This window comes from Anabrus simplex, chromosome 1 (genome assembly GCF_040414725.1).
Source record: "Anabrus simplex isolate iqAnaSimp1 chromosome 1, ASM4041472v1, whole genome shotgun sequence".
In the NCBI taxonomy this organism is placed as follows: domain Eukaryota; kingdom Metazoa; phylum Arthropoda; class Insecta; order Orthoptera; family Tettigoniidae; genus Anabrus; species Anabrus simplex.
The window spans coordinates 181,439,690-181,456,799 of NC_090265.1; the positions used below are offsets into that span (position 1 = coordinate 181,439,690).

Here is a 17,110-nt window from a genome sequence, read left to right on the forward strand (position 1 = left end):
AAGTAAGGTCGTTCATATTTAACATTGCAGAAAGATTGTTTGCAAGACTGTTAAACTACCTCATAAAATATGTGTATATTTGTTCTCCAGTGTTTTCTCAACAGTTCATAAAGGAACTTCCATTTTAAATATGGACAGCAACAATGGATATTGTATTCCGTACGAGACATTATGGCAGGCATGTCACATTTCAAGTTATGTTTCAATTTTAATACTGAAGACAACAACAGTTTTTCACAAGAAGTGAGGTCATTTTGTGTTTCGGAAATAATCCTTTAAAAAGGCATTGTTTCAATTTCTGAACAATAAGTTTTGTAATCTACCATGTGATTTTATGGCTGATGAAGTCTCAAATAGAGAGGAAACATGTCCCTAATATTTGATATGCTTTTTAATGAAATAGTTTTTCACTTGTAAAGTGATGTGTATTGAGTGGGTGGACCAAAACCTAACATTGTTTCTTACTGGATACTGGCCGCACTTAAGCGACTGCAGCTATCGAGCTCGGTAAGGGAGGTGATTGACAGATTTCCAACTTCTCTGAAATCGTTTAAGAAAGGACTAGGTATATAACTGATAGGAAATCTGCCATCTGGGTGATAACTTAAGAAGTCATATTTTCCTGTGAGTCATGAAATTCAGTGATAAAATGAGATAAATTCATACTTTTAATTCCCAACACCACATTCACATTTATGGTGGCTGGTGTATGTGAGATTTTCTTCAAGTTACTGCAAATACATGATGTTATATTTCGAACAAGGGGATGAAAGTACACATAAGAAATTTTTCCCCTCTTCAATAAAAAAAGGTAGAAAAGTTCAAAGCATTATAAGCAATAAAATCAATGGTATTCAAGCAACATGATCCATTCCCTTCCATTCCAAATCATAAAAAAACACCTAAATCTGGAAGAACACTTGTCACTGTTAAATATTACAACATGTCAAACTTGAAGAAAATTTTTGAAAACAGCACTTCAAAACAGTTAAAGAAACCAGATATTCCATCGAAGATCTCAATATTGGCACATGAAGGTGGATTATCAACCAACACTTAAAGCAGCAGGAACAACAGCAGTAGCAAAAGAAGAGTGAAATGATTTGCAACAAATGTTGGTGCAAGATAAATTGAACTTCTCTGCCAACACAACAACAAATTCTTGGGTTTCCACATTTAGACACCCATAAGTGCTACAGATCTCAGCTGAGATCAAACTCACTACTTTAGGAATAAGAGGCCGATGATCAACTGATTGCACTACTAGGATCTAGATGAAATGCTGAGGAAGAGCGGTTGGCCATATTAGGCCTGCCTGCCAATATCACTGCTACCCATCCAAACAGTCTGAAAAGTTCCATGTGGTCAGTGTGATGACATCCTCACCTGTAGCTATGACTCCATGACAGGGTCCAATGTCTTTCATATCAAACAGCTCTTCAGCTGATCTCATGATCCTTCGAGTGAACCCCATGCCAGTTCTTGATCCTTCGATGAGATAAAATCGAACCCAGGACCTCCAGTTAAGAGGCAAAAGACCAAAGCTACACCACAGACCAAGCACTATGGGATCAAGTGTATGTTATTAAAGGCATTTATGCTGACAATCATGCTGCAGTGAAATTGATGAGAGAAAGTTCTTTGTTTCAAGAAGTTACAGAAGTAGGTTGGCGCTGAAATCTTTCACCCTCGATATCTAGCTGCACAAATCAGAGCAAAAACATATTCCAATGTTCACTATGCTCAAGGTTCAACAGTCTCCTTTACTGTGTTGTTTTTCAACCCACTCCATCATTATGAACAAGTCATTGAAGTAAACCAAACAGTTGTAAAATATGCCAGTAGTTAGTACTGTCCTGAAAATGGTTTTCTGTGGTTTCCCATTTTCACTTCCAGGCATACACCGGGACAGTTCCTGGTCATAGGCCACAGCCAGTAATTCCTTACACCTTTTCCAGTTTCATTCACCATCATGCATTTCATATTCATTGCCTCCTCAACTGAGATTGGCATCAGGAAGGGCATCCAGCCAGAATAACATGCCATATAATTTTATCTCACCACATCCTCAACCCCATATCAGGAAATGGATCAAATAGGTAGATATACATATTACTTATAGCTATTTCCCATCTATATTCCCTGTTCTATGTCATGGTGTACCATGGAACACTTTACATCTCACTACAGTTTTTTAAACCCTAATAGAACTGTAAGACAGAAAAATATTAACAGGAAATTATCAAGGAAACGCCAATACTTATAGTCAGCATTTATAGGTTTTAAACCTATTTATAGAGCATAAACATGGTAAGAAAAGGCATTATATGTTTCACAAATATATAGTCCCGGGCGTGTAAGGATGTACACTAAGGGTGCAACCTTACCCTTTCTCCCCTGTAATATTAAGGTATTGATTTATAGTGACTTTTCTTGCTGTTGGGTCTTTTTCAGTGTCGGTAACCATACAGTTTAGGGACCCTACTTGCCGATACGACGTCTTACTGTTACCGTTAATCTGGCACGTTGGCAACGTTCAGTCACTGTTCTAGCGTGAATTGCGTGTTGCCACCGCATTGCCTCTAAAGTCACTAGCGATACATTTGCGAGAATATTTAAAGCATATTTTCTTTTTCTGTGGGATTGTAAATCTATTTGGCTAATACCAGGTAAGTAGAATTGTGGCATGTTCGGATAATGCATTTAATAACATAGTTTGTGTGAAATGATGAGCACATCATTTTATTAATTACGTTCCTATTTCGTCCCATACTTATACGAACAGAATTCGATTGGGATGTCTAAGAAGGAAGAAAAATCTGCAAAAACTCCTCCGAAAAGGAAACCAAGGTTACGTCCTTTACAAGCTTCAGGTCAAGAAATGCTTGTACATTGCTACGAGCAATTGAAACAGGAAGACGACGAAGAAGGTATCAGTCGTTGTGATACGAAGCTAATGGCAAGAGTTGCATTATTAAATGGGGTAAGTGTTCGTTTTTATCTTGTTTCTATGATAAGTTTCTGGCATAATGACAATCAGTTGAAAAGGAGCAGTATTTCATTCTGAACCTAACCTAACCTAACCTGATCATGTAGGCCTAGGCCTATACCATGTCTTGTGTCGACTTCGATACGGTTCGTAGACTTAACCTTTGTGTATTCATGTTGACTTACGGTATATGTGTATGTAATATATTTCTGTGTGTGTATTCTTACAGTGTAGTTTCGGTTTAGTCCGAAAAGTAATAGGAAATTTCAAGAAGGGAGTTGAATTTTCTACACCAGGTAAACGCCGAAAGCGTGAACATCCAGTGACCGGCATAGACAGTTTTTCTAAGGAAGCGATAGCAAGGTTTATTTATGATAAATTACATAAAGGTAAGGTGACTTCATAAGGAATCTATTGCAACATTATTTATAGAAATTGGCACGCAGGTGAGATAAGCTCCCAGAAATGTTTTGTGCATGTATTGTCATACAGCTCTTTTGAGTCCCTTGTAACTCTCTTTTTTCTTCCCACAGGAGAAGTCGTAACTGTAAGAAAGGTTTTCGACCACATGAAAGCAAATTATGACACTTATTTGTACAAGGGCTCCGAAACATCATTAAGAAGAATTTTGAAATCCATGGGGTTTGTGTGGAGTAAAGGTGATCCCTATGCGTATGTTAGAGAAAATGAAGACATTTGTTTTAAGAGATCCTGTTTTCTGAGGGAATACATGCGTAATAAGGACAGTGAGAAACCAAAACCTGTTGTTTTCTTGGATGAGACTTGGATTTTTATGAATGGTGAATATATATGTTATATATTACATTTTATATTTAAAAAATCTTGGAATAATTTATCTTCATCAGGTGTCTTTGGTTTCAATTGTGCATTTGTCTTTCAGGGTCACCCACATACTCCTGGAATAAACCACACAAATCTGGACATGATGTTCAAGGGGTAATTCGTCGACCTGTGTCTGAGGGAGGAAGACTGGTTATTGTTCATGCTGGAACGAAGGATGGCTTTGTACCTGGTATGTTCTTACTTTATTTTACTTCATTTTATTGTAGTGAGGTGATCTCTCTTTACATAGTTATGAGGGTATTTAGGGTTTGTAGTACGGATGCAGGGGGGGGGCACATAAGTCTCTGATAAGACCCCAACTTAAGTACAGTTCCTGTGTATGAGACCCTCACTGGGATTACTTGGTTTGAGAATTGGAAAAGTTCAAAAGACAGAAGCACGATTTGTTGTGGGTGATTTCTGACAAAAGAGTAGCGTTACAAAAATTTTGTCGGGTTTGGGCTGGGAAGACTTGGGTGAAAGGAGACAAGTTGCTGGACTAAGTGGTATATTCCGAGCTGTCGGTGGATAGGTGGTGTGGAATGACATTGGTAGACGAATACGTTTCAGTGGTATTTTAAAAGTAGGTAAGATCACAGTACAGTGATAAAGTTGATGAAAAGTGGGGCAAATATTTGGTTTTTTTTAAGAAGGGAGTTAGGGATTGGAATAATTTACCAAGGGAGATGTTCAATAAATTTCCAAATTCTTTGCAATTATTGAAGAAAATACTAGGCCTATTCCTGAAACTACATCTTCCACCTGGGCGACTGTCCTAAGTGCAGATCAGTGGTGACTGATTGATTGAAATTGACTGGCACTAGGTCGGAAGTGGCATTATAACTTACCGCTCATTGAGCTCTGTACGTGGTTTTTGATTTTGACTTCTCCACTGTTATTAAAAAGACTTGCAGGTATTCACTTTAGGCCAATGATTAACCTTAGAGAGGTATTTCAATCAAAACTTACTCAGTGTATTTTCATATAATATTACTGGATATTTGTATCAGTAAATTACTTGTATTGTAGGCCTATTTATTATGTTTATTCTGCATTCGACAATCTCCACCTGAATCAGTGCTTGATACCTGACTGTTAAACACCTTCCAAGCTTCTTATTTCTTACTGCCTGATATAGGTTCAGTGTTCGCAGCAATTACATTTGTTCTAAGGTATTGAAATGGGTGTTTATACTTATATCTTTTATGCAAGTGATCGTGGACTTCTAATCCAGATATAGGCCTACTAATGGAGATACATTCATGAGAGATGTTACGATAAAGTAGTGTAAGTAGTAATTAATTGACTTCATCATCAGGTGACTTTGCTACACAGTAGTTGGTTTCACTTAAAATCAGACAGCTTTTTGTATCATTCAACAGAAATCACATTTTTTTATTAATAGGCCTATCCTTGAAGAGGGGTGATCTCATTTTTAGGGAATACTTTTTTTATAAGAAATAACTTCATACTAAAACTTAAAATTCTTACAGGTGCTGATTTGATATTTGCTACAAACTTGAAGAGAAATCAGGATTACCATGGTGCTATGAACAGCGAGAAATTTCAGATGTGGGTGAAGACGCAATTAATCGTAGGATTAAGAAATATAGGACCCTGTGTTATTGTAATGGATAATGCACCATATCACTGTAAGCTTGTTGAGCATCAACCAACAACGAAATGGAGGAAGGATCAATTAGTGGTAATTATACTTAATTGAATATTTCCTTCTACTGAATGATGTTTAATGATGTTACAGAAATTAATTTTTATTTTCCTTTAATTTACAGTCATGGTTAAGGCAGAATGGAGTTTCTCCACCAGAAAATGCTACAAAAGATGAGCTGCAAAGGTTGTGTAATATGAATCGAAGTCACTTAAAGAGGTACAGAAGCACGTAAACATAAGTTTAGATAATGTTGTTTACACTCGTGTATTTGACTTTCATGTATGCATAACAATATTTCTCTGTTTCTTTAAAACCAGGTACATTGTTGACGAGATGCTGCACAGTGAAGGCCATACTGTCTTACGACTTCCTCCATACCACTCATTTTTCAATGCCATCAAATTTGTATGGTCTGTGGCAAAACAGTATTATAACAAAACAGTGGCTTCAAGACCTGGTCACGGATTGGACAGAGCTACAGCTGTGTGGAAAGAATCTCTTGATCAGGTAGGCCAAGTGGAAATGTTATTTATTGGATATAGGCAAGTGGAGTTTATAATATACTTGTCAGGTTGTGATACTTCAATATATCTTATAGGTGACAGCAGAGATGTGGAGAAATGAAGTGAAACACACTGAGAAGAAGATTGTCGAGTTCTACAATAATGAGGTGAGAGGTCTTCCTGAAGTGGAGGAACTAGTCATTCATCATGGAAGCAGTGAATCAGAGGAGGAAGATGAAGAAGAAGAATAAGAAGAAAGAAGAGAAGCCGAGGAGTTAGCTGTACCATTGTAAGAGCCATTCCATGAGATTAAGAATGTTATAACTTTGCTGGGAAATAATACATTTCTGATTGCCCCGTCCTTTCTGATATAACGAAGTTACATTTCAAAATTGTGGGAATTGTGTATCTACAAGTTACAGGGCGGTATAGATGTGCAGGTGGGGATCAGTGTCCAATCGGAGTGGAATTATCTAGAACTGCTGTGGCGCAATGTGAGGAGGAGCGGGCAAGGGGGGGAGAGAGAGAGGGAGACAGCACTCTGTCACCAATACACGATGTAAACATTGTACGCCTGTTAAAATACTGACATAACTTAAATTTTATACACTATCTAATGGTTTTCCACAGTTCTCTGAAAGTCACAACTCACGTATACTGTATATATATAGAGAGAATTACATATAAAAATACCTGTGTCCACAATAAGTAGCCCACATATTAAATATAAATCAATTTGCTTTACGTCGCACCAACACAGATAGGTCTTATGGCGACAAAGAGGATAGAAGAGATAGGAAAGGGCTAGAAGTGGGAAGGAAGCGGCCGTGGTCTTAATTAAGGTACAGCACAAGCATGTGTCTGGTGTGAAAATGGGAAACCACCGAAAACCATTTTAACGGCTGCCGACGGTAGGATTTGAACCCACCATTCCCCGAATGCAAGCTCATAGCTACGCGACCCTAAACGCACGGCCAGCTAACTCGGTCATCTTTGAAAATGTCTTTTTCTATCAGCAGAGGCTTTTTTAAAATCGTCATATTTTGTATAGGCTACAGGAGATGTACAGTAGCCCACTGGTTTTCTGATTAAACATCATTTATTTAAGCTATTGCATCAGTCTACTTACATACTCACTGTCCACGTACATCGGTAACCTTGTGATTCGATTATTGAAGTATTGTGCAATGATGCGACATACAAACTAAGAGAATACCGAGTGGTTCTTCCAAATATAAAACAGACAATTTCGAGTGGTCATGAGCATGACTCATAGTCATAGGGTAGGCTAAATAATAATGTTATTGGCTTTATGTCCCACTATCAACTTTTAGGTTTTTTTTGAGACGTCGAGGTGCTGGAATTTAGTCCTGCAGGAGCTCTTTTATGTGTCAGTAAATCTACTGACATGAGGCTGAGCACCTTCAAATACCACCGCACTGAGCTCGGCCCTGCCAAGTTGGGTTCAGAAGGCCAGCGCCTCGACCGTCTGAGCCACTCAGCCAGGTGTGGAGGCTAGAGAGCTGAGTTTAAGTAATTGTCGAACGTCAACTAGTTATAAAGATACTGATTGATTAAACTAATACAGTAATTAGAATAACCTAATTGACTACCTACTTACAACCTAGGTACTTTGGAATTGTGTTCTATCTTTTTAACACTGCAAATAAATCCATGTATTGTTTAAAACTCCCTGTAAGAAGAGGACAGTGGATGCGAATAGGTATTATTTTCAAATGAGCTGAGCTCGAGAGTCCATTATAGCATACGATTTTTTCAGTGTACCATGACTCTGTATGTATTGCTTCAGAGGAAGTTCGGCTCCCCGCCAATGTCCAGTGTACCGATAATGAACCGTGTGTGTGTTGTGTCTCACTGATCCATGACTGCGTACGATTCTTTCAGTGTGCCATGATTCACTGTGGCTCGCTGCAGCGAAAGCTCGACTCCCCGCCAGTGTCCAGCGTGCCTATAAGGAGCCGTGTGTGTCGTGTGGCTCACTGAGCCGTGATTGTGCATGATTTGTGTGCCGTGAGCTTGCCGTTCCTGTGAATCGATTCACTCGGACACTTGAATGAATCGATACACTGCTTCGAATCAAGCACTCAGTAGCCTACACTAGTAGAGGTACATAGTACATTACCATTAAGATAGATAGCATTGCAAAGTAATTTGTCTTTACCATAATAATAATAATAATAATAATAATAATAATAATAATAATAATAATAATAATAATAATCGTATGGCCTCAGCTACCATGTGCAGACATTTCAAGTTGACGCCATCTGGCTGTCTGCTCGTCAATTTTGACGTTCCGTTATACTCTAGGCCCACTAGATGGCAGACCGAGTAAACCGAAACTCTCTTGGGCGTCTGTGGCTGAGATTTAATGAATTTTGTCGGGTAAACACCAAATGTGTCACCAGAGATCTTTTACATGCCGACATCGTACGACATGAAGTGTCGAATGGACTTTTTTCTGCCCTTCAAAAATCCGACTACCTTTGCCGGGTTTGAACCCGCTATATTGGGATTCGGAGGCCGTCACTCTACCACTGATCCACAGAGGCAGCTGTCTTTACCATGAAATACACCGTCGTCGTACATGACTGAATTACTATCAATATATCTTAGAGAAACTGTAATGTACATGAAACCAAAATTGAGTTTAATTTCCACGATACATTCTTCCTATATAAAGGAGACCATGTAGCTTATCCACCTTCATTTCAGCCACATAAATATTCAGCAAAAATTGCAAAATCACATTAAAGGACAAATACAATTTTTTAAGTAGAAATAGTCTGGAACATAGATTAGTGAGGTTGGACATCCTGCCCGTCATCATTCAGGAGTCGCTGTTGAACATACTGTACTTGTCAAAACTAGTAAGTTTCTATTTTACACAATAATAGTGAAATGTTGATGAAGACGACATACACCCAGCCCCGGTGCCAGAGAAATTAACCAACGGTGGTTCAAATTCTCCACCCTGTCGAGAATCAAACCCACACCCTGTGACCAAAGGCCAGCACGCTAACCATTTAGCCATGGGGCCAGACAATAATAGTGAAAAAGCATGTTCACTGCAGCTATTGTTGACAGGATATTTCTTCTCTTTAAAGAACAGTGAGTACCACGAATTAATATCCTGTTTTGTTGATTCCTGTAAACTTTGTATGTACGGTTTTGGTTCGCCAGTTCCTAGCGTATCTACTGAATGAAAACTTTGTAGACCAATGGATTCAGTTTTATGTTTATTGCCTTTAGTCGTCACGACAGTTTTTTCAATGACAACAGTCGCTCAATTACAAATCCTGTCGAACCTAACCTAACCCTGCGACAATCAGTGGTTTTCGATGGATCACTACCTAACCGGTCATTATAATTTGTTTTCGGTGGATCACAACCAAACCTGTCCCTATCAGTGGTTTTCGGAAGAATACAGTGGTTTTGTCACAAGTCAATACAGACTCTTGAATCAATGTGTGAAAATGGGAAAGTGTAGAAAACCCTCTTCAGGAATGCCAATCTCTAAGTCCATAGTCTTTTCAGCGTTGTCACACAGCTGAAATTCACTTTAGAAGTAATTGTAAAAAGTCGTATATAGGCTCTACAGATACATAGTACATTACCAATTCCATCTCGATTGCTGTGATACGCACACTGCATAGCGCTTTTGCTCTATAGATAAATCATATTATAGTGAAAAAAAATTTGTTTTAAAAAAAATATATCTGTCTGGCATGAAGGTCCAGAAGGAAAATACTTTCATTGGAATTCTTATTTATGTGCTCACCACCCTAGTAGGTTTAAATAAACCTTATAAATACGTTGTAAGACCCATTCTCGAATATGGATCTGCATGTTGGTTTAATAAATTCCCTAGAGAAAGTTCAAAGAAGAGCGATGCGTTTCGTAACTGGGAATAGAAGGAATACCATTAATTGGGAAAGTCTTGAATCTAGAAGAACTAGAGCCCGCCTGTGTGGTCTTTATAAGAGCTATACGGGAAGGGCTGCTTGGAGTTGTATTAGGAATAGGTTATAACCTCCCTCATACTTATCGAGAAATTATCATAAGCATAAAATTAGGGCCAGAAACCAGCATACAGATGTGGGCAAGTTTTCCTTCGTCAACAGGACCATAAGGGATTGGAATAAATTACCTGCGGCAGTCTTTGATAGATTCCCTTCTGGTATCAAGTCATTTAAGAAGACTATTTGTGTAAAATGAAAAGTAAAAGTTGTAAATTACGGGCACTGAATTTGTGATTTTCTGCTTGGTTTCGATTGTGAAACTGGGAGGCTTTTTCTTGTGGTATTCTCTTTCCAGGGAAGTGCTTGCTGTACTCATGTTTTTGTAATTGTTGTTGTTCTTGGTTAATTAACAATGTTTTTAACTTTATTTTATCATCACTTGTAACGTTAAGCTAGTAGCAAGCTCAATCTATAGTTTTGTAAGCCATAGTAGCAAGTATTGGAAATAATTAAATTGTGTATGAAACTGTACATGATGCTGGATTTAGAATGACTAGTAGTATTTCTTGTAATATTTCTTTCCATGGAATTCCTTTTTGTACTTGAGTTGTTGTAGTTGTTGGGTAGTATGATTTAACTTTATTATCACTTGTAGTGTTAAGCTAGTAGTAAGTTCAATCTATAGTATTGTAATTTGTAGTGTTAAGTACTGGAAATACTTAAGTTGTGTGTGAATATGTATATAATGACACTGGATTTAGAAAGTTAAATTAGTAGTATTTCTTGCTTGTTGTAATGTTGTTGTTGTTGTAGGGTAATTACGGTTTAACTTCACTTTATTATCACTTATAATGTTAAGCTAGTAGTAAGGTCAACCTATAATATTGTAAGCCAAATTGTTAAGCACTGTAAATACTTAAGTTGTGTGTGAATTTGTATATGATGTTGCTCGATTTAGAATATTAAACTAGCAGTAATTCTTGTTATATTTTCCTTCCATATATCTGCTTCTTGTACTCTTGTTGTTTGTTTGTTTGTTTGTTTGTTGTAGTTGGGTAATTATGTTAACTTTATTATCACATTACTGTAAGTGACCGTTGCCACCGGGGTATTTCCCATTTGCAATTTATTAATAATAATAATAATAATAATAATAATGAGTGACAGAGGTTTAACGTAATTTGGAAGGAATGTTTTGCGTATGATAAATGAGTACCAGTTAACTATTGGGGGCAAAGGCGGTCATGCGTTGAGCTAACCACTCCACCCCACCCCACCAAGTGCCAACGTCATGGATAGTGGAAGCCTTCACCTTCCCCCCTTCCAATGGCTTTCATGGTTTGTACGGAGATGACTTTGCTTTTTGCTTTTTAAATATTAGTATTCATGTTTATTATGTTTGTTTATTCATACCCCTGCTTTGTAATTCAGTGACCATGGAATGGCTCTAAATGTTGTAAATTATATTTATATTTACTTGTATTTATTTCCTTTTTTCCTTATTGCACACGTTTGTTGTTGTTATTATTATTACTACTACATATCGCTTAACATGTAAATAAACTAATATTTAATGCAGTAAATAATGCTTATCTCTTCGGATTCATTTCTTCGTTGCATATTCGTTTTGCTATGACAACATGACTTCTTTATGATATAAATAAATATAAAATAAAAGTATTTCTTCCCAAACATATTTGTTATACGTGCACCAATCAGAGAACCAACTAGGGAAGTACCTCTTACTAAGGTGCATAATGTTTTTGCATACATGTATAATTGAAGAATTGAAGATCCATATACAGGTAAGTGGGTCGCCCATGTGGTAGGCCTATTACGCGTCATAGGAAACTGAGTGAACTGGCTGTGCAGTTTGATTACATTGCTGTTAGCTTGGTTTCAGGAGATGGTGATGTATTCGAACCCCACAGTTGGCAGGTCTGAAGTTTTTTTTTGCCCGTCATTTTCATTTCAGGATAGTGCTGTGTCTGTACGCTTATTTACATTTTAAATCCTAGCCCTCTTTCCTATCCAATTCTTGCATCACAACCTGTCTTCATGTGATTTAAGCCAATATATATGTAAAAATCTGGTAATGTTGTTTGACTCATAGTGCTCCTGTACATTGGTTTCCGTAATGTTGAAAGCTTGAGATACATAGGAAACTTGTAAGCTGAAAATATGTTTAAAATGCCAAATGCCGAAAACCGTAAAAGTTCTTAGTGGGATGTAAAGCTGTTAGCATTATTATTAAAAGGAAGGACATATGTCTTATGTGGTAAGTCCTTGAACTTGCAGAAATCGCAATGAATTATTCAATCTATATTCCCTCCCCCCTTCCTTTAAGAATGCAGTTATAGTAATGCATACATCAGAATCAGAATAAAGGCAGGAAATGTTTAACATTATTTTAAGCGAGTGAAGGAGAGAATGTATGACTAGCTCAGGTTGGCGGATTCGAGTTCGGCGGTATTTGAAAGTGCTCAAATACTCCAGCCTCATGTCTAGATCTACTGGTACATAAAGAACTCTTGCGGGACGAAATACTGGCACCTCGGTGTATGTGAAAATGATAGAAGTAGATAGTAGAACTAATATTCAATTCTGCAGTGAGCTTGAAGCTGACCTAATTTCCGTTCACGTAGCTTGGCACATTAGTATTCCTATATGTTTCCTGATAACCGTGAAGATATAACCAGCCTGCAGGCTGAAAATATGCCCAATCTCTCTCCTTAGGCTACTGGTTACCGGTATTGAAGAGAGAAGGAAATGTTCGCGCAAAAGAAAGGGAAGTCATTGGACTTTCGAAAATCACACTGCAAAGACTTATTAAACAAATTGCATCGTTTAACACGCCCCTATTTTCAAGAATATGGTTATAGTACGCCTACTGCATATCAAAATAAAGACAGATATATGTAACATTAATTTGAGTGAGAAAGGGTGTTTATTTCCTAAATTTCTCATTGAGCGTGGAAACTGACTTAATTATGAATATCTTGATTTATTTCATCTTAACTTTTATCATTTACTAGGGTAGGGAAACATTTATTATCGGTGTTTACATTGAGGTTAGTTTGTTATGGTTATGTCTGGTGATTTTAATATGTAACCAGGCAGGTTGGCAGCTGTGATCAGCCATTACAAAAAAGCGAAAAGAAGAGCATCAGGCGGCGATATTTACTTTCTGGGGTATTTCGTTACGTGGCGATTACTATAGAAGAATGCAAGTTAACTGAAATATACAGAAAGCAATTTGAAGCACATTATTGATAACCTACCTTGCATATTCTTGGTCCCCTGCGCTCTTTCTTCTTGAATTGTGTTATATATATCAGGAGCTAGATATGTGGACCATGTGATCGCATTAGCTAAGTTCTAGAACAAAGAAACACATAATGAAAACAGAAAGAGAATAAACCTAATTTAAATTACTGTAATAAATAATAAAACACTAGCAATTGTACCCGTGCTTCGCTGTGGTATTCTACCTTGTGTACAGATTTTTAAGCAAATTACTGCACACGCAATGAGTAAGATTATAATAAATTGCATGTCTCTTAGCACTATCCAAGAAATAAAACAGGAAGAACACCATACGTTGTTTCTGATGTAAGGTGCTCATCAGGGAAGTTTTGATGATAATGGCAGGCTACATTTCCTACTGCCATTCACAATCGAGTTTGGAAGTTTCTAGTATGATGGCAGGCTCACTTGGCAATTGCCATTCACAACAGAGATGGAGAGACAGACCCCTTTTCGTAATGCCATGCACAATTGAGTTGGAGAGATTTGAATAAAATCAAGAAATGCAGCGCTTCGTAACGTATAAAGAATCAAGATACGACAATAAGTCTTAGGACCAAAGTGGAAGACCTCTCCAAATTCAGCAGTGATTGTATAATCTTTTTTGTGATATGGCTTACCGTTTAGCCAGCAGTTGCCCTGAAATGAAGGTCTGCACCATCATTAAAATTGCATTCATATTTTGATATTTTCCGGGGCCAAAATGTTATCCATTTGAACAGCTTGGAACTTTTCCTCAAAGAAAAAAGTGTCCATATTTTGGGATTAGCACTCGCATACAAACGGAGTCATTAAGAAAGAAAGTAATAGGCCTAGAGTCAAGAAAGTTGATGTTAATAGAAAACAGGATTATAACTGAGGACAGCCGCATAGGACAAATATGTAAATACCAAGTGCATGTATCGGAAAATGAAATGTCCCTCACTAAATTGTGATAATATGAGTTACGGATATAAGAAGGCGGTGACGGAGGAGAAATTAAGCGCAGAAATGATTAGATAAACAGATAAGATGACTTATGGTGCTTTTACTAAAGCCTGAATAGGCAAGGCAGAGGCAAGAAATTAAAGCGGAAAACAGAAGTAGAAGACAAATACAGTAAAAATTATAACAAATGCTAGAAAACATGTTATGGTGTGAAATAATGGGCTACTCTCCACAGTACTGTTTAAATATTTACAGCCCCTCTTAGTGCTATTCGAGAATGACTGTAACCTCCAACGGTATTCCGCAAATATCCCGCACAATGGCAGCTTCACGTCTCTCTCGCTTCATACCCAAGGAACAATCACGAGTTTACAGAAATGATGATGAAAATGGCATTATGTTATTTTCCTGCTGGCAAGCAGCCAGAAACGTTGCGATGGTAACTGGTAGGTTCGGTGTCGATCTGTCGGTCACTCAGTGCAGAGCATCAAAATAGTAATTTTCTCTGTCGTTTGAAGAGTAACCAAAATTATGTACATAAGAAAAGTTGTTTAAAATGAAGGGACTATTCACATTTAGTCCATGGATTTTATAGAATATCAAAAGTATAAGAGAAAATGGCAGAAAACTGTCCTGGTTTTCCTATAAACCCCCAGTCTATTCAGTGATTTTTAAATCATATGAATATCTAAACCTTCCCCTGGATGAGTGTATTCTAAATACGAAGTTTGGTCGAGATCTATCCAGCCGTTTCACTGTGATGGTAGAACAAACAGACACGAAAGCTAAAAACCACTGATACGGTCTTGAGTTGAACTAAAACGGATAAATATCTGAAAAATTGGCAACACAAACAAAATTACAGACAGTGAACCCCCTACAACTTTATTTATATAAATGGCAGGTAAGAATGGGCACGTTTATAAGTGCAGACCTTCATTTCGAGTTTTACACCTCCTAAACGGTGCACGATATCGACAAACAGTTTGTGCCATCAGACGCCCCTTTTATCATTCTACCTATAACATTTTCTCATATCACCCATATTTGTGGGTTAGATTGAATTCGAAAATTTGAATAGGATGAAATTTGTGTACATTTTTAACACTTTACATTATTTTTGCATGCTTATGTGGAAGCTAGAATCACGAAATGTAGCTCGCATATGGCCACCTGTTGTGGTGTCACTGAGCATACAAAATTTTATGACTCTATCTTTCCCATAATTGTGTCAAACTAACTTAAGGCCACGACCGCTTCCTTCCCTCTTCCTTGTCTATCCTTCCAATCTTCCTCAACCTTCCCATCTCCCTGCAAAGCCCCTGTTCAGCATAGCAGTTGAGGTCGTACAATCGAGAAATATAGCCAAATCTAACGTATAAGGGAGAGAGATACGACAAAAAGTCAAAGGACCAAAGCTGTAGATCACTCCAAATTGAACAAAAACTGTGCCATCCGTTTTGTGATACGACTTACCGTTTAGCCACCAAATACCTCGAAAGGAAGGTCTGCACCGTCATTAAAATTGCCTCCATATTTTAATATTTTTCAGGGGTGAAAAATAAAATTTTAAACATGTTGGAATTTTTCTGTGAGTTACAGGCTAAAAGCTATAATTTCACCAAATTTCAATTTTCTATCTCGTCTGGAAGTTTGTGCCACCATCTTGATTTGGGGGAAGTGGTAAAAATATGGAATTTCCTGAAAGCTTCTAAGCCTACAAAACCTATAGGTTATCACTTTGATATATTGCACCCGCCCCCTCCCTAAATGGCACCGGCATGGAATCTACAGGGTCGCACATGGGTCAAGAAGAATGAAATAAATAGGCGCTGAACAAAAGTAAACTTAAAGGTGTACAGGGGAGGAGAAGCGGGGCATACATAACTAAAATGAGAACACATTCGAATTAAAATATTTGACTCACAAACCGGTTTATTCAACCTTAATGATGATGGGAAATGGCGCATTAAATAACACTAATGAATTACATTAAAATTTATAAATGTTTGTTGTGACTTGTTATGTGAACATCTGTCCGTTAGGCTTGATAGAAATGAGTATGTTTATCGCGAAGCGGTGTATCGTGACATGTAGCGAATGGTAATTTTATCATAACACTGAGGCTATATTATCACTAACACATGAACTAACATGCACCCGACAACACGTCTGAGCAATCCCTATTCTAATGAAGACCTAGATTCCCCAATGAAATGACGTAAAAGAAAATACACACATATGATACAACACCTGGGTTCGAACTGACCCTCGCCATTATAGACATTGCCAGGCTGGTGGACAGAACCACCACTGACCTTATTTACAACCACACATGACATAAAGAATACATAAATCATACATGATATGCAACAAAACACGTAAAGGCACTTTGATCTTTCTTCTGACGCTGTGGGCCTCCTATGCCTACGTTGAGCATCGAACTGACAACCTCTTGCCATGAAGGCAGGGTCCTGTAATCCATATCTATATTATACTCGAACAATTAACAATGATTCATTGGCAAACATTATCATTATCGGCCGGGTCGCTTGTTAATAACTACACTGCTCTGGCGTGTTAGGTAAATCACATATTTTGCCGTTCAAAGAAGCCAATTTCTCTTTAACAGCAATGTCCCTCCTTCCTCAGCTTACGGGACACCCAAACAAAAAAAGGAAACACAACTGGGGCAAGGTCAGACGGCCGCGTCCGCCACCCCAAGGGTCACCAGCCCACATAACACGCGTGACATTCCCTTTTCAAAGGAAACAGTAACACTTCACTCGGAAGTACGTCTACAATAAACTGCAGTCTCAAAGACTCGCGCAAATCACCTTGAATTCAAAACATATTTACCCAACAGTATCACGTCATTTTCACAACG

At 37.8% G+C, this 17,110-nt stretch overlaps 2 protein-coding genes across 2 annotated transcripts in view; one reads left to right on the forward strand and one right to left on the reverse strand.

Moving 5' to 3' along the window:
• LOC136885424 (aminopeptidase Q) overlaps positions 1-17,110 on the reverse strand; it is a 256,957-nt gene that overhangs the window by 143,035 nt on the left and 96,812 nt on the right. Inside the window, exon 9 of the mRNA XM_067157954.2 lies at positions 13,272-13,368. Coding sequence (XP_067014055.2) covers positions 13,272-13,368 — 97 coding nt within the window. The remainder of the gene's footprint in view (positions 1-13,271; positions 13,369-17,110) is intronic.
• Positions 3,982-6,244, forward strand: LOC137503127 (uncharacterized). Its single transcript, XM_068230593.1, has 4 exons — positions 3,982-4,022; positions 5,326-5,537; positions 5,626-5,720; positions 5,822-6,244. The coding sequence occupies exons 2-4, from the start codon at positions 5,382-5,384 to the stop codon at positions 6,126-6,128; spliced, it is 558 nt and encodes a 185-aa protein (XP_068086694.1). The 5' UTR covers positions 3,982-4,022; positions 5,326-5,381; the 3' UTR covers positions 6,129-6,244.